The sequence below is a fragment of the Abramis brama genome, assembly GCF_963993115.1.
Source record: "Abramis brama genome assembly, chromosome: 3".
Classification (NCBI taxonomy): Eukaryota; Metazoa; Chordata; class Actinopteri; order Cypriniformes; family Leuciscidae; genus Abramis; species Abramis brama.
Genome location: NC_139965.1, coordinates 5,858,934 through 5,876,657, shown reverse-complemented (window position 1 = coordinate 5,876,657; position 17,724 = coordinate 5,858,934). Strand labels below are relative to the sequence as shown.

Genomic DNA, 17,724 nt, shown 5'->3' with positions numbered 1-17,724 from the left:
TTGAGCCTTGAGGGACTCCGCATGTCATGGATGTCCACTCAGACTTATGGTCTCCTATACTCACATAATAACCTCTCCCATCTAAGTATGACCTGAACCATTTTAGGACTATCCCAGAAAGCCCCACCCAGTTTTCCAGCCTGTCAAGAAGTATGTTGTGATCGACAGAGTCAAATGCAGCACTGAGGTCGAGTAGCACCAGCACTGATAATTTGCCTGTATCAAGCGAATATCGTTTATTATCTTTATGAGCGCTGTCTCTGTGCTGTGGTGCGGTCAGAAACCAGATTGGAAATTGTCAAAAGATCCATTCAGGCTCAAGAATTTGTTCAGCTGATTGAAGACAACTTTTTCAATGATCTTGCCTATGAAAGGAAGATTTGAGATCGGCCTATAGTTGCTTAATATGGTCTTATCCAGATTGTTCTTTTTCAGGAGGGGCTTGACAACTGCAGTTTTCAGGGAGTTTGGAAAACTCCCAGAGAGAAGTGAGGCATTTACCACTTCTAGAAGATCTGCTTCTAAACTGTTTAACACACTTTTGAAAAATGATGTGGGAAGTGTTTTAAGAGCACAGGTTGATGTTTTAAGGTGCTGTACGGTTTCTTCCAAAATTTTGCCATCAATTTCTTTGAAATCAGACATAGTAACTACTTTCTCAGGTGGTTTGATCTGTCTGACCCCAGGGCAACTCAAGGATGTGCTGATCACCTTTCTGATATTATTGATTTTCTCAGACAAGAAAGAAGCAAACTCACTGCACTTGTTGTCTGAGAGCATTTCACTGGGAATCTGGCTTGGGGGGTTTGTCAGTCTCTCTACAGTAGCAAAAAGAGTGCGTGTGTTGTTTAAATTGCTGTTTATAATATTTGAGAAGAAAGTCTGTCTAGCTTTGCCTAGTTCCATATTGAAAGCATGAAGGCTGTCTTTGTAGACGTTATAATGGACTACAAGTTTTGTCTTCCGCCACATGCGCTCTGCTTTTCTGCATTGTCTTTTCATATTTTGCACTGCTGTTGAGTTTCTCCAAGGTGCTTTTTGTCTGCCACTCTTCTTCCTGACTTTCACTGGAGCAATATCATCAATTACACTTTTAACTTTTGAGTTAAAAGAATCAAGGAGAAAATCAACAGAGTCTGCAGATATGCTTGGTGTTAAGGATATAGCCTTCATAAATAGTACACTAGTGTTCTCATTTAAGCATCTCTTCTTGACAGACACAGATCTAGCTTCAGTGGCAGGAGAGATCAATATATCAAAGAAAATACAGAAATGATCAGACAGTGCTACATCCTTAACAGAGTCACATATCTCGGATACTGTGTAGATGTGATAGCTTCTCGCTTTCCAAAAACCTGCGAATATAGTAAAAACTGTTGAAAAATGACTTATGACTTAGTTATGACTACAAAAGTATATCTTAATTATAGTTTCAAATACTTACTGAAATTGTTCCAAAAGAGAGGACAGTGGGAGATGGTGATCAGCAGGTACCAACCGACAGCCACAACTGCCAACTGCAAAGCCCCAACATTCCCAAACTGGCAGTTAGTCAACTTTTTGGACCTTTAGCAAAGGTAATTTGCTTTGTTTTGTTTACTTCAAAAGTAAAGCTATTTTTATTTTCAATTTCTTCAGGTTCAGGATAAGTGCAGTGTTAGGGGTTAACAGTTTAGGACCCAAGGACCAGATGTTTGAAAGAAGACCCGGAGTCAGAATTATAAAAAATTGAAGAAAAGTTTTACTGAAGATAGTTTGCAGTTTCATCAGCAGAAGTCAGCTTCAAGACTCACACAGGAGTTCGTAGGCCGCCCCGCTTACAGTTACAAAGATCACAGCAGTTATACCATTTCCAAGGTCTAAGCTACGTCATTGCTTACAGGTTGAATGATTCTCATTGGCTAAGAAATAGATAAACATAGTAATTTTCCACACACACACAGATAGACTGAAGCATATCTCCATAGATTATGCATCTGACACTCGGACCCTGAAGTCAGGCATGTCGTGACCTTCCAGGTCGCAGATTTGGGTTGCTGGGTGCCAGCATGTCCCGAACAACAACTACAGTAGTTCCTCAACCTGTAACCAAGAAGACTAACACACACACACCGACACACAGCTTTTCCAAGGTTGGATTTGGCCAGGCTCTAACCATAAACAGGAGACTCGCCTCAAAACATCTAGATAACAAGTTATTTTCCTCAAGGATATAGGACACTTTAGTCTAAATGTAAAATAAGGCTTTAACTGAGAAATGGTCCCTTAAACTATAGACTTCAATGACCCCTATTTGTTTTAACACGTTGAAGACCTTTCTCAAACACAAAACATTTCCCTATTTAATTTCTGGAAGCTGGGATAAATAGGCAAGCACTGTTACTGCATTCTGATATCAAATACAGACATTAAAAAGAATACATGAAAAGAACATTTCAGTAATCACACTTGTAACTTCAATAACAAAGTAAAATCTCCAGAGAAGTAATTCAACTTGTGATATTTAGAAGGAAAAATATTGATTAATACCTTGATTATAAGCACTCATTACATATACATTGAAGCAGCAGTGGATTCCAGTCCACCCCCTTCAGCAGTAAAAGGTTAAAATAAACCCCATTTCAGGCTGCTATTAGTATAATAAAAATGTTGACAAATTAGCCTTTTTTTTTTTTGCTTTTTTTTTTTGCTGTTTTTGACTATAGATGGTATGGCACTTTATATCACATTAGATTTTTCGGGTTTGGTGCAAAGGGTTAAAAATAAAGCATTTTGGACATTATTTCAGCTTGGTACCCAATTTAATCTTAAAATAGACACTTGAAGGATAAATAAATAACAGTTTGTGAAAAAAAAAAAACACCCTATGCACTTGAGAAAACGAAAATATATTTGATCCTCTACACATATTTGGCCACTTGTCGCTATTTTTGTCCAGAAATAGGGTCAATATGTTGTCAAATGTCAAAAATAACCAATCCATTAAATTCCTGGAGTCAGAATTGTATGGGAAAATGTGTTCATTTGTCTCTGTATATTGTTTACTTCAAATGTTATGCCACTTTCTATATCATTTTTAGATTTTTCGGGTTTCGGTCGAGTGCAGCAAAGGGTTAAAAATGAAGCCTTTGGGACATTATTTCAGCTTGGTACCTGGCAGATTATGAAAATAGACACTTTAAAGATTTAAAAAAAATCACGTGGCATAAAAAAAGCGCGTGCGCCCGGACCCCTATTTCCATCTAGACTATTTATGTTCTAAATTATATACTAAGCTTGTATTTCCTATCATTCAAGTATCTTGATTTTCAGTGTTTGTTTAATGAGTAATGTAAATGTGCAGGTGTTGTGTACTTGTACATTTAACTTATTACATGTTAATTTAACAGAAATTGACTGTAAATTTGCTATTATTAAGTACTTAATTGGAGATTGGTCAAAGTTGTGAAATTGGATCTGTAAAAAATTATTATTAATTAAAAATGGTAAATATACAAACTTTGTATTTGAATGTATGTACTTATTGCATTACTTAACTTCATAGTTATTTTACACAGAAAAACTATATATTAAAAAATAATTACTTTATAGACAGCATTATTATAAAATAACTTTTTAAAACCCTACATTTACAGTTTAACCTGAAAGTTAAATGTTTTTTAATGTAATTTGACATCATTTATAAGTTTTTTGAGCTTTTAATGGTTTAATGAGCCATTGTCAACAGTAATATACTATAATTTAATTAATTTTGACTGTAAAGTCAATTCTGTATTTTTACGTTTTTTCAATGTAATTTTGTGAAATGGTTATTTGCTGTAATTTAACGGACTCCGTCTGGAAACATTGCTACCAGAGATTTACTGTTTTTTTACGGGATGTTTTTTTAAATAAAGGGCCTAATTAATTAATTTAGCCTGGGGCCCCCACTCAGTGCCAGTTGAATAGCCCTGCTTTAGTATAACACACGTGATTTTTTTTAAAACCAAAAACCCACTATCTTTGCCACTTCCATATCTGTCAAAGTGAAACTAAACTGCTGTATTTAATGGCATGTCTTAGGAGGATTTTGGAGAGATTCACCATATCTGAAGACAGGAACACCCAGGTTTTCGCTCCAGGTCATTTACATTGTTCAGGTAAGGAAAATCTAACTGAAAATAACTATTTAGATGGGGATAAATAATTAAATTGATTTGATGCAACTTTAATTTTTAATTTTTGAACTGATTTCAGAACGATTCTGGTGGTACTATTTGTTAATTAGGCTATGGTCCTAAATATATATTTCTGAGAAAACAACAGAAAGCTAACCACTTGAACTTTTGATAAAAAACAAACGGTCTCAGCAGTGCTCTGTAAATTGCCTCGATTTAATAGCGGCTCTTCACTGTAAATTTAGGTAGGGCAGATTCTGGGTCTTAGTGCTAGTTTATCTTTTTTTATTTTATTTTTTTATTTATGATATACATTTTGTAAGCTTTATATTCTAAACGCTGAACACCTACTTTCGGCAGAGGTTGTGTTATTCAGCCGGAGAGAAAACCCTGGTGAATAAAAATAAATAAATAATAATAATAAGAAATGCTAAGTACTTGCAGCCAGACTAATTTTTTATACTTCAAGTGTGTTAATGATTAGTTGACTTAAAATGTGCTATTTTGAAACAACCAATTTTGTACTAAGTATATTTAAGTTGTAATTAAATTATACAAAGCATAACTTTAAGTGTATTTTGTGTACATTTGTGTGGTAAATTGGAACAATTTGAATTAAATTGGAAGTATGTTTTTTGTAACAATATATTTTTAGAAAAAATACTAAAGTACAATTATTTTAAAGTGTGTTAAAAGTTGTATTGTGAAAATAGGTAAAAGCATGATGCTAATATTCTTTTAATATACACTGCTCAAAAAAATAAAGGGAACACTTTTTAATCAGAGAATAGCATCAAGTCAGTTAAACTCCTGGGATATTGATCTGGTCAGTTAAGTAACAGAGGGGGTTGGTAATCAGTTTCAACTGCTTTAGTGTTAATGAAATTAACAGCAGGTGCACTAGATGGGCAACAGTGAGACAACCCCCAAAACAGGAATGGTTTTACAGGTGGAGGCCACTGACATTTTTTCCCTACTCATCTTTTCAGACTGTTTTTCACCAGTTTTGCATTTGGCTAGGGTCAGTGTCACTACTGGTAGCATGAGGCGATACCTGGACCCTACAGAGGTTGCGCAGGCAGTCCAGCTCCTTCAGGATGGCTCATCAATACATGCCATTGCCAGAAGGTTTGCTGTGTCTCCCAGCACAGTCTCAAGAGCATGGAGGAGATTCCAGGAAGACAGACAGCTACTCTAGGAGAGCTGGACAGGGCCGTAGAAGGTCCTTAACCCATCAGCAGGACCGGTATCTGCTCCTTTGTGCGAGGAGGAACATGATGAGCACTGCCAGAACCCTACAAAATGACCTCCAGCAGGCCACTGGTGTGAATGTCTCTGACCAAACAATCAGAAACAGACTTCATGAGGGTGGCCTGAGGGCCCGACGTCTTCTAGTGGGCCCTGTGCTCACTGCCCAGCACCAGGGAGCTCGATTGGCATTTCCCATTGAACACCAGAATTGGCAGGTCCGCCACTGGTGCCCTGTGGTTTTCACAAATGAGAGCAGGTTCACCCTGAGCACGTGACAGACAGGAAAGGGTCTGGAGAAGCCGTGGAGAATGTTATGCTGCCTGTAACATCGTTCAGCATGACCGGTTTGGTGGTGGGTCAGTGAGGGTCTGGGGAGGCATATCCATGGAGGGACGCACAGACCTCTGCAGGCTAGACAATGGCACCCTGACTGCCATTAGGTATTGGGATGAAATCCTTGGATCCATTGTCAGACCCTATGCTGGTGCAGTGGGTCCTGGGTTCATCCTGGTGCACAACAATGCCCGGCCTCATGTGGCGAGAGCATGCAGGCAGTTCCTCGAGGATGAAGGAATGATACCATTGAAGGGCCACCACGCTCACCTGACCTACATCCAATAGAACACCTCTGGGACATTGTGTTTCGGTCCATCTGACATCACCTGGTTGCACCTCAGACTGTCCAGGAGCTCAGTGATGCGCTGGTCCAGATCTGGGAGGAAATACCCCAGGACACCATCCGTCGTCTCAGTAGGAGCATGTCCCGACGTTGTCAGGCATGCATACAAGCACGTGGGGGCCATACAAACTACTGAGAACCATTTTGAGTTGCTGCAATGAAATTTCAGCAAAATTGACAAGCCTGCTGCATCATTTTTTCACTTAGATTTCCGGGGTGTCTTTGAATTCAATCCTCTGTAGGTTGATTATTTTCATTTCCATCAAACGATGTGGCATCCTTTCGTTCATAACACATTACCCAGTCCATATTAGTATAGATATCCAGCATGATATTTTTCCCCATTGAGATCTGATGTGTTTTCAAAGTGTTCCTTTAATTTTTTTGAGCAGTGTATTTAAAGATAGTAGTATATTTGCAATGTATTATTAAAAAAAAAAGTAATATATTTCAAATCTCTTTTTTTTTTCACTGGGGTGGAACTCCAATATTGATTGACATGCTTTAATTATGCACAACACACGCATAGAACGCTGTCTTAGACGCCATGCAAAATGCCGCACCATAAGTAACTGGTTGCCTACTGCAGCTCAGGATCCCTGAGCTCACAGAAACAAGCCAGAACCCAAGTATATATAATGAACAGATCGAGCACTGTCGGGTCTATCAGTATAGGGAAAATATAACCTGCCAAAGGCGGGTTTTATAATAAAATATATGTGTGATTGTGCACTGTGACATAATTTGTAGACAAGGCCAGACACCGTCGGGCCTTAATCATACCAAAAATACCTTCGCCTACAGGGAAGGTACATCCATATTATAAAACTTCATAAATGTGGAAGGCGAGGGCCAGCCGGCCGCATCACAAATATCCTGAATGGGAAAACCAGAGGACCAAGCCCAAGACGAGGCCATGCCTCTAGTTGAATGAGCCTTGATACCTATAGGGCAAACCTGACCCACTGAGGTATATGCCATAGATATGGCATCCACTATCCATCTAGACAGTCTTTGCTTACTGACTGGATAACCCTTAGATCGGCCACCAAAGCAGACAAAGAGCTGTTCTGATTGCCTAAAAGATGCAGAACGCTTCAGATAGATTCTCAGTGCTCTGACAGGGGCTAAAAATGTGATAACCTGTGCTCTAAACGGAATAGCCATAATAGCCATGTCTGGGTTTGGGGATGACCCTGGAGTCATCCAATCCAAATTCCAAACATGAAGGGCTCATGGAGAGCCTACATATCTCCCACTCGCTTGATAGATGCCAGTGCCAGCAGGAGAGCAGTCTGTAGCGAGAAAGGTTTAAGATCAACCAACTGGAGTGGTTCAAAAGGTGGACTTTTCAGGGCCCCAAGGACCGTGGAGAGGTCCCAAGACGGCACAGATGGAGGTCTGGAGGGGTTCATCCTCCTAGCTCCTTTTAGAAACCGCACCACTAGGTCGTTTCTTCCTAGTGATTGGCCAGCCATCGGAGCATGATGAGCTGCAATGGCTGCCACATACACTTTGAGCGTGGACAGGGAACGGCCCGTGTCCAACAGCTCCTGTAGGAAGGAGAGTAGCACAGATACCTCACATGACCCTGGATCAAAGAGTTTTTTTTTTTTTTTGAGCACCAGCTGGAAAACCCTGACCACTTCAGAGCATAAAGGCGCCTGGTAGATGGGGCCCTAGCCTCAGTGATAATGTTTAAGACCTTCCCAGGAAGGTCTCTGGGTACCCGTTTAGGGACCAGACGTGGAGGGCCCATAAGTCGGGTTGCGGATGCCGTATCGTCCTGTTGGCCTGTGTGAGGAGGTCTTTCCTCAGCGGAACAGGCCAGGGGACACTGTCCGATAACTGAACCAGCTCTGGAAACCACGGCCTTGATTCCCAGAGGGGGGCCACTAGGAGGACTGGGCATCCGCTCTCCCTGACCCGTTTGATGTCCTGGGGGATCATTGAAACGGAGGAAACGCATAGAGGGGGCGGCTGGGCCAGAGATGAGCCAGTGTTCTTCGAGAAGAACACTGTGCAGTGGGTGTTGGTTCTCGAGGCGAAAAGGTCGACTTCGGCCTCACCGAACACACTCCATATCGGACTGACCGTCTGTGAGTTCAGGGACCACTTGCCTAGGGGAGTGTTGCCCCGTGAGAGCATTCTCCTTCAGAGAACTCAGATTGGTCTGTGCCCACAAGAGGAGGTCTCTGGCTATGGCGTACAGGTTGCCCGACCTGATGCCGCCCTGGCGATTTATGTAGGCCACCACTGACGTGTTGTCCGTGCGGACCAAGACGTGGTGACCTTTGAGGTTTGTCAGAAATGCTTTGAGGGCCAAACAAACTGCTTTCATTTCCAGACAGTTGATGTGTTCCGTGCTCGACCAGAGGCCGGAGGCAGTTTTGCCCTTGTGCAGCGCTCCCCAACCTAGGTTGGATGCGTCTGTAAAAACACTTTCCTTCTGGAAACTACTCCCATGGTCACAACCTCGTGGTGCCAGTCCTGAGCCTGCCAGGGAATCAGGGTCCGTAAACAACCGTGATTCACCATGATGCGCAGGCTGCCTGACTGCCATGCATGGGTTGGCACGTGGCATTTGAGCCAGTGCTGCAGCGGGCGCATGCGCAGTAATCCCATATGGAGTACTGATGATGCTGCTGCCATGAGACCCAGAAGTTTCTCAAATTTCTTTAGAGCTGTGCTCTCGCCCGCCTTGAATGAGGCTGCTAGCGTTCGCGCAGAGAGCACGCTATCGTGTGAATGTGAAAGTATTCATCTTTCAGATCCACCGTAAAAAAAACAATCCCTGGGCGAACTTGCGCGAGGATATGATTGGTAGTTAACATTTTGCAAGACCGTTTCATGAGAGCCTTGTTCAAATGTCTCAAATCTAGTATGGGTCTGAGACTGCCGTCTTTTTTTGAGACTAGAAAATAGCGGCTGTAGAAACCTGAGTTTTTTAGCTCAGGGGGGACTAGCTCTGTCGCCCCTTTTGCTAACAGATTCTGTATTTCGGCGTGAAGCACGTGACCCACATTGCTTCTTACCAAAGTCTCGACAACCGCCAGAAACTTGGGGGTCTGCGAGCGAATTGGAGCGAGTAGCCTCGCTTTATTGTGTTTATGACCCAACTCGACACATCGGGGGTGGCTTGCCAGGCCAGCGCCCGTGTGGCTAGGGTTTGACACACAGTTTGGGATGGGCCGCCTAACACAGGGGGACCTGATACCCTTACATTGTGATTTGTACACATACTGAGTGTTGGACTGACTGTACAGGCTTTTGCCTGGGGGAAAGTCAGTGTAACAACTGGGAGGGGGCCGCCTAGTGAAGGGGGACCATGAACCTGTCTGTTGTGATTGTGAAACATACTCTTTTTGTGCTTTATGTGGGTCGCCGTGAGAACGGCGTTTGTTTGTAGAGGCGCGCGCAGTGCAGTGGGCCTGTTGACAATAATAAAATCTCCAGCAGCCTGAGTTAGACAGGGAGCTGTGATTTTGTGTTATTGGATTTTGAGCAGTGACTATCTGTGGCGGCGCACGCTTCGCAGTGACTGCAGGGATAGTGTGTGGCATGACTGGCGCGCGCTTGTAACGGGCCTAATGACTGATTTGAGAATGTTCCCAGCCACCTGTAACGTGAAAATAAGCGGGGCTCCAGTCCCATATTTCACCACAGATTATATTTCTATGGAGGGCCAACAGCATTTGACTTTGCATTTGTAGTGAAAGCAACCACTCCGAGAGTGCAGTAAAGTTAGTTTTAGGTTTGATATTCGCTGCATATTCGCCTAGGGTGCTAAAGGGACTGCATGCAAACTACAGTGCTAAAAATATAAAGTCCAATAATTAATTACAGTGAACGATATTTACAAGGTTATAGTAAATGCCTAGTAGGCAGACTGACTTACTAGATGAGCTTCTGCCAATATCTCACTTGTACAGTACAACATGTTTGAAAACATAAAAAAAACTAAAAAAAAACCTGTAGGCTAACTCACCAAAAGTTTTTTTTTATTAGGATTATTAGTCAACACCTGCTCTCTCCTCATCTCCATCAGTCTTTCTTTTTCTCTCAGTCTCTTTATCTTGCCCTCTCTTCCCCTCCTAAAGCTGAGCATTGTCAGAGTAGAAAGTAAACATATAGGATCAACTTATATTTATGTGTTTTATGAATCAAGTCAATTTACTGAAGGCTACCAGGAAAGCTAACTAAGTTTATTAAATTTATCCACCACAATATGTATACATTATTAATCCTATACCCACTATGACTTTTGTAACAATGACTTGGTTTAGATTTCTTGCTCTCTCACATTGACAGTCACTAAAATTATTACATAGATGGATGTAACGCAAATTATATAGGCCTATTTTCAATTCAAAATGGTGAAATTAATCAAAAGTTTATTTGTTTGCCTAATTATTTTTGTTGGTCGTTTAACATTTCTATCTTAAAACATATAAATTATGAAATCAACTATGAAATCAATTATTAAAAAAAAAAAGATCAATTATAAAATGTTTAGTTTAGCTACTTGCATCTTATCTCACACTTTATGACCATTAAAGGGGTGGTTGACTATGATATCGTGTGTAATGTTGCTGTTTGAACATAAACAACATCTGCAAAGTTACAACACTCAAACTTCAAAGCAAAGGGAGATATTTGATTTTAAAGAACTTGTTTTTTAAGGACTAAAACAAACGGCTGATGGGACTACACGACATTCCTCCTGGGTTAGTGACATCACCAACCCTAAAATTTACATAAACCCCGCCCCCGGAACACGATTTATAGATTATCAAGACAGGATATGCTAATCAATGACTAGAAGATAACTACACATCAGCTGCATAAATGTATCATTTATCGCCCCCAGGAAGACGCAGTCCATGTTGAGAATAGGAAGAGCTGTTGTAGTCGAGCACATTTGTGAGTCTGCTCAAGCTGTCCATCTGTCTTTTCACATGCAATACAGTAGCCTACGTAAAACAAACGCAATAGCATGCCACTCTGTAGGCATCTTACAACAGTTCCCACACAAGCGATTTCATGAAGATTATAGATTATAGATAGATTATCATGAAGAATATGCTAATCAATGACTTGAAGATAGTTAACTCCACATTATAATTTCTTCAACTAACCATTCAGAAAGTTCTGTGGCTTCTACACGTTGTCACTTCTTAAGTCTCTCCATCTTTGTCTGACTGTTTAAACATAAAAGGCAGAACAGTTTCTGACATTTTAGTGCGTGTCTGTGTGAGGTAACTGGCGCTGATAACACACACACACACACACACACACACACACACACACACACACACACACAAGCTCTTGTAGCTCTGCCCTCTGTGCTGGGAGCAGCAGCTCATTTGCATTTAAAGGGACACACAAAACGACACATTTTTACTGACCCTCAAAAAAAGGACAATTATAACATTCTGTAAAAAATTATCTGTGGGGTATTTTGAGCTAAAACTTCACACACATACACACACTGGGGACAACAGAGACTTATTTTACATATTGTAAAAAGGGGCATTATACCACCCCTTTAACAAATTATCTTGATGCTGTGCAGTATCCTTGCAGCACTAAATTCGAGTTAATACTATATTAGGCAATTATTTCACAACCTTTATTTTATACCTTGGAAAAGTACTGAGGTCCAGACCTCTGTGACCTCATAGCTACAGCCATGGTTGTAGTACGTTCCTAGTGACCAAACTCAGCTTTGCGATCTCATCTTAGGAAGAAGGACAAAATGGCGCAGGAAGGCAGTCGCTCGACAGGTGCTGCTGCACCTTTCCTAAAACAAATTGGGAGACTGCCAGATGATTTCTTTGCAAATGGAATTTCTGCATCTTGGAACTCACGCATCAAACACACTAAAACAGAGAACTCATTACATCTCTGGTGAATCTTATAAATCTTATACATCTTATAAAACTCATTATAACTCTGTATGTGTTGTTTCACCTACTGACACAACTGTGGGGAACTAGTGAACCCGAACGCCATACCCTGTTGCAGGTCACGGCGTTCGCAGACATAGTTGTGCCAATGCCACTTGCTTCATGGTGCCAATACACCATACTGTATACTCAAACGTTTTAAATGACGGGCAAGCATGTACTCGCAGCGCGCTGCGCGAGCGGAACTGCTCCAGAGGGATGGTGCCAGAAAGACGGACTCGAGGATATTCTGTCCTTCTCTGCACGGTTCTGTTTCTACGTATGTGAGGATATTCATCTAAACCCCGGGCCTGTGGATTATCAAGATCGTGTGGACGCTCTACAATCAGCTGTTCCCATTCATGGGGTGGAAGCGCTGCTGACCCATATCCAAGGTTCTAGCGTGGGAAAACAAGGTAACCCCCTGACAAACTCTGGTCCTAAGTTCATTACTGAGAAAATATTCACATCAGTGATCCACGCTAAGCCAGCAGCAACTGCAAATTCTGCCGCCTCACTTAAACAGCAGCAAATGAAACTGTTTCAGACTGTGAATCACGCGAGCATGCTTTGGAACCCGAAAATAAAGCCGAAGGGCATTTTCGGAGGACACTTAAACATCCGCAGCATTGTTTCAAAGACTGAGCAGATCGAACATTTATTGACGGACTCAAATCTTGATTATCTTTGCTTAATGGAAACTTGGTTAACTCCTACTACCCCCTCCTATATAGTGAAAGTGTCGGGATACACCTTGTAGCCTATAGACGCGACAGAAACAAGGATAAAGGCGGAGGTGTGCTGATTTACGTAAATGATCACATCCAAAGTAAACAACTGGACATCAGTGATTGTAACTTGTAGTGTGTGGGGACTACTATCACTTTATCTCCTCAAATGACTTTCTGTGTATTAGCAATTTATCAACCTCCTAAAGCTACTAATGATTTCTTTATTTCTCTTGGTAATTTACTTATTATTTACTAATTTGATGGAAAAGAAGTCATTATTTTAGGTGACTTTAATTTAAATTGGTTTGAGAAATCATGTAGAAACAAACTTAAAGAAATAAAACCTTTCCAAATGACACAACTATTAAGTAAACCAACTCGTATAACAAGATCTTCTCAAACTTTAATAGATTTAATATTGACAAATAAACCCGAGAGAATAATTAAAACTTACAATTTAATCATGGGTATGTCTGATCACAATTTAACCTTAGTAGCTAGAAAATTGATTAAAAAAAACTAGGTGTAAGAACGAAAATCCAATGAATATTAAAATGTCTATCACATTCATTCCAAATAAAGATTTACAACTGGTTGAAAAAGATTTAAAACAAACAAAGTGGGCAGACATCCTGGAGAAAAAATCTTGTGAACAGGGCTGTCATGATCTTATGTTATGTTATGTTGTCTTCTACCTCCCTAGAGTGTGTTCTGACATTGACGTAATCATGTACGCTGATGATACGGTGATCTTCACTTTTGGGGAAAACGAGCTGGAGGTTGCTGACAAATTATCAAAAGAGATGCAAAAAGTTGCAGAATGGTTGCAGACATCCTGCCTGACCTTAAACGTTGCTAAAACTGTCTCAGTGTTGTTGTTTTTTCAAATAAACGTAAATTACAACAAACTCAAGAAATTCAAGTAAATGGACAAATAATAAAAAATGTAAATGAAGCAAAATATTTAGGTCTAATACTTGATTCGAACCTTGGTTTTAAAAGTCACATAAAAAAAAAACTTGGTAATAAATTGAAATTTAATTTGATGAACTATAAAAATGTTAGAAATTCATTAACTACGGAAGCCTCAAATACATACCTCAATACTATGATTGTTCCACATCTTCTGTATTGCATGTCTAGTTAGTCTCAGGCGTGTAAAACATCGTTAAAATTACTTGAATCATTATATAAAAGGGCCATAAAAATTCATGATAAAAAGCCTCGCCAGTACCATCACTGTAAAGTATAAAGTAAATATAACATTTTGAGTTTTGAAAACCTCATTAAATATAATCAAATGTCTGCTCTATTTGAAATTATCCATAACATCGCTGCTCCCCCTTTGAGAAAATTTGTCACACTAAATTCGGAGAGAATTTCTTGAGTCACACGGTCGACAGTCAGAGGAGAGTGCAGCGTTCCAAGACACAGAACCACATATGGTCAACAATCGTTCTCTTAGGAAGCAGCGAGCCTTTGGAATACTCTTCCAAATGAAATTATTTCATGCACAAACTATAGTACTTTTACACGCCTGACCAAACAGTGGTTATTATCAAAGCAAACCTGTACGCACTGAATGACTGTGACATGAACAATGTAAACTGTGAGTGAATGAGTGATAGATTCCTGAAGTGGAGAGTGTTTTTATGATGTGAGTGAAGTTGCTTCTGAATGCTTGTATTATGTATTATTCTGTGTATATTTTATGAAGTTTTGTAAGTATAACATCAACCTGTCCAGGGACTGCGGGTGGAAATTAGCATATTCTGCTATAACCTGGCACATAACATCTCTTCTTTTTTAGACTAAAGTTTTTTGTGCATTGTCCTTGATCAAAAAAAAAAGAAAAAAGAAATATATATATATATATATATATATATATATATATATAAATAATAATAATAATAATAATAATAATAATAATAATATATATATATATATATATATATATATATATATATATATATATCGCACAACGTCTTATTAACATCCATGCAGTCTATTTCACTGGTTAAGGGTAGGGTCAGGAGTAGGGTAGGTTTAGGGGTTAGCATTTGTTGTAGCCTCGCATTGTGCAGGAAATCAGCACTGTAGAATCGAGTTTGCGATGAACTGGATTGGTGGAAAGAATGTGGAGAAGACCTTAGAAAACACGCAGAATCTCAACAACCACATGATCTGAGGATTCATTCATGTCTGGAGCACAACACAATTTACAGACTGAAGATTAATACTGAGGGTTACCAGTTTGTTTAAGTCATATTTCCTTTATTTTGAAGCACGCATTAAAAAATGGAGTATATCTTACAGATTCATCTGCTACTATGCCGAACAAATACCAAAAGAAGAGAAGCACAGAGTCTGACCAGACCAAAGAGCAACATGTACATTTCAACAGGTAAGTGTCATAATACATGTAGCATAACAGTTTTCATTCTTACCATGTTAATTTCATACATTTGAAAAAAGATTGGTCCAAACTTAAAAAGTAAAAGAGAAAAGTATACTGAAGTAGTGTGGCTTCAAGAATCGCTCAGACTCGAAGAAGAAGAAAAAAACACCCCCATATTAGTTATAAACATCTGTCATCCTGTCACTGCAAACCAGGCATTATACTGATAAATAGCTGATTTAAATAATATGTTGATGCTAAATCAATTCTCTCTTTTGTAGATCACGTCATGATGCCACACTATTGAATCCAGGTCCTCCAGCACTTTATCGTCTGAACACAGAAAGAAAATGTTTTGATGGGACTGACAGAAAGGTCAGACAGTGGACATATGGAAGAAGAGACAGAAACAAGCAGAACAAAGTCATACTGATGGTGGGAGAAACCGGCTCTGGGAAAACCACCATGATCAACACCATGATCAACTACTTACTGGGAGTGAAGTTTGAGGATCAAGAGTTTTATCAAATCACAGAAGAAGATGAACATCAAGATCAGTCACAATCCCAGACGTCTGAGATCACTGTTTATGAGGCGTTTGCTGAAGAAAACCCAACATCTCTGACCATCATTAACACTCCAGGATACGGAGACACTGAAGGAGACGAGAAAGACAGAGAGATTGCTGAGTATCTGACCAGATTATTTTCAGATGAGGATGATGGGATTCATTATATTGATGCAGTGTGTTTTGTGATGAAGGCGTCTCAGAATCGTCTCTCTGGAAAAGAGCTTTACATATTTCACTCAGTTCTGTCTCTGTTTGGTAGAGATATGGAGAACAACATAGTGTTTCTACTCACACATTCAGCTGGAGGACCTCCAAAAGATGCTCTCAATGCCATTAACACAGCAGAAATACCCTGCAGAAGAGACGAAGACAATAAACCTGTTCACTTCTTATTCAACAACCGACAGAAACAGAAAAGAGACAAGCAGTATGATCATACCTACAGATCAGCCTGGGGAATGGGAAAGAGAAGCATAAATCGGTTCTTCAAACTCCTGGAAGAAAAGAACAGAAAAAGTGTTGAGATGACTTTACATGTTCTGAAAGAGCGAGGACGACTTGAGGCCTGTGTCTCTAATCTGAAGGACCGAATAGATGAGAAGTCAAAAATTAATGAATTGACTCAGATTCAGGAAGCCCTCAGACAGAACAGAGACAAGATTGAGAAATGTGAAAACTTAGAGTTTACAGTCAAGAGAGTTTTCAAAGAAAAAGTCCCCATTGTAAATGAATGGTTGTGGAACAGTAAGGCAACCTGCTGCTCCGACTGTGAGGAAAACTGTCATGAGAAGTGCTGGTGGGTCTCTTCCAGTAATCTCTCAGAGTGTTCAGTCATGAGAAACAATCACTGCACTGTGTGTTCAGGAAAGTGTCATCACAGCAAACATGTCAAAGAGGACAAAAAATATGTGACGAAGACAAAAGAAGTCATTATGACATTTGCTGAGCTCAAACAGGAGTATGAACACACTGGTGACCAGAATGAAGCTGACTTTGATAAAGAAAAATATGAAATTTGTAAGAAAGAAATTGAAGAGTCTAAGAATAAAATAGAAGAACAACTGAAGATCGATCTGGAGAAGAATAAAGAAGAAAAGTCCAAACTGTTGTATGAAGCTTATATGGCCATCATGAGTCTGTGTAAGATCGCATTAAAAGCAGACAGCGCTTTCACTCTTCGACATCTGGATTTCCTGATTCCCAGACTGAAGGAGGAGGAAAAAGATGAATGGATGAAGAAGCTGGAGGATCTGAAGAAAGCTGGAGAAGAAAGGAAAAACAAGCGGGCTTTAGATCATGTGTGGGGTTTAATGGATCGTTTCACAGGTAAAAAATAATACAACAAATATGAAAATACAAGATGAAAAAGCAGAACAGATGTTGTTTCATTACAGAAAATAAAAAGAGGGTCTGTTGAGTTTGATGATGAAATGATTGAATATATGAAAATAATGAATATATTGAAAATTACTTTTATATATATATTATAACAATTTAAGTTGGCACTGTTATGTTTAGTCTTTCTTTACCGTTATCCATTTAGCACAGCTGACTGGTTGCTATTGCATCAGCTTTCTGCTCAAACATTCAAATACTTGGCTTTGTTTGCTGTCAGTAGTCTACAGTTTCAGAACGCATCTGGAATCAGCATCTAAGACAGTGGTTCTCAACCTTTTTTGGGCCAGCGCCCCATATCCAATATTCAGATCCCTGAACACCCCTGAACAGTAATAGTCATATATTGTCAAACAAATGCACTGAAAAATAAAGGACAGTCATTAAAGCGGTAATGTTTGCACTTAGGTTTTATTACGCATTTAGGAGATTATTGCAAGAAGCTGCTTACATTAACCTTACTTTCGATTTTTCATCAAAAATTATGTTAGAATTGTAGACCTAAAATACCTTGGAATCAGCTTGTTTTCATCAATGGTATAATTAATACAATTAGCCTACAATTAATTTGGTTTGTCTTGATTAATTTGTGTT

General features: G+C 39.7%; 1 protein-coding gene across 2 annotated transcripts in view; it reads left to right on the top strand.

Annotated features, from left to right (window-relative positions):
- The first annotated feature begins 4,033 nt into the window (after positions 1 to 4,033).
- The window catches only part of LOC311079154 (uncharacterized protein), a 39,579-nt gene continuing 25,888 nt past the window's right edge, over positions 4,034 to 17,724 (top strand). For both annotated transcript variants that reach the window (XM_084108356.1, XM_084108357.1), the window contains exons 1-3: positions 4,034 to 4,139; positions 15,083 to 15,170; positions 15,446 to 17,061. In XM_084108356.1, the coding sequence (XP_083964482.1) occupies positions 4,049 to 4,139; positions 15,083 to 15,170; positions 15,446 to 17,061 (1,795 nt within the window). In that variant the 5' untranslated portion in view covers positions 4,034 to 4,048. The remainder of the gene's footprint in view (positions 4,140 to 15,082; positions 15,171 to 15,445; positions 17,062 to 17,724) is intronic.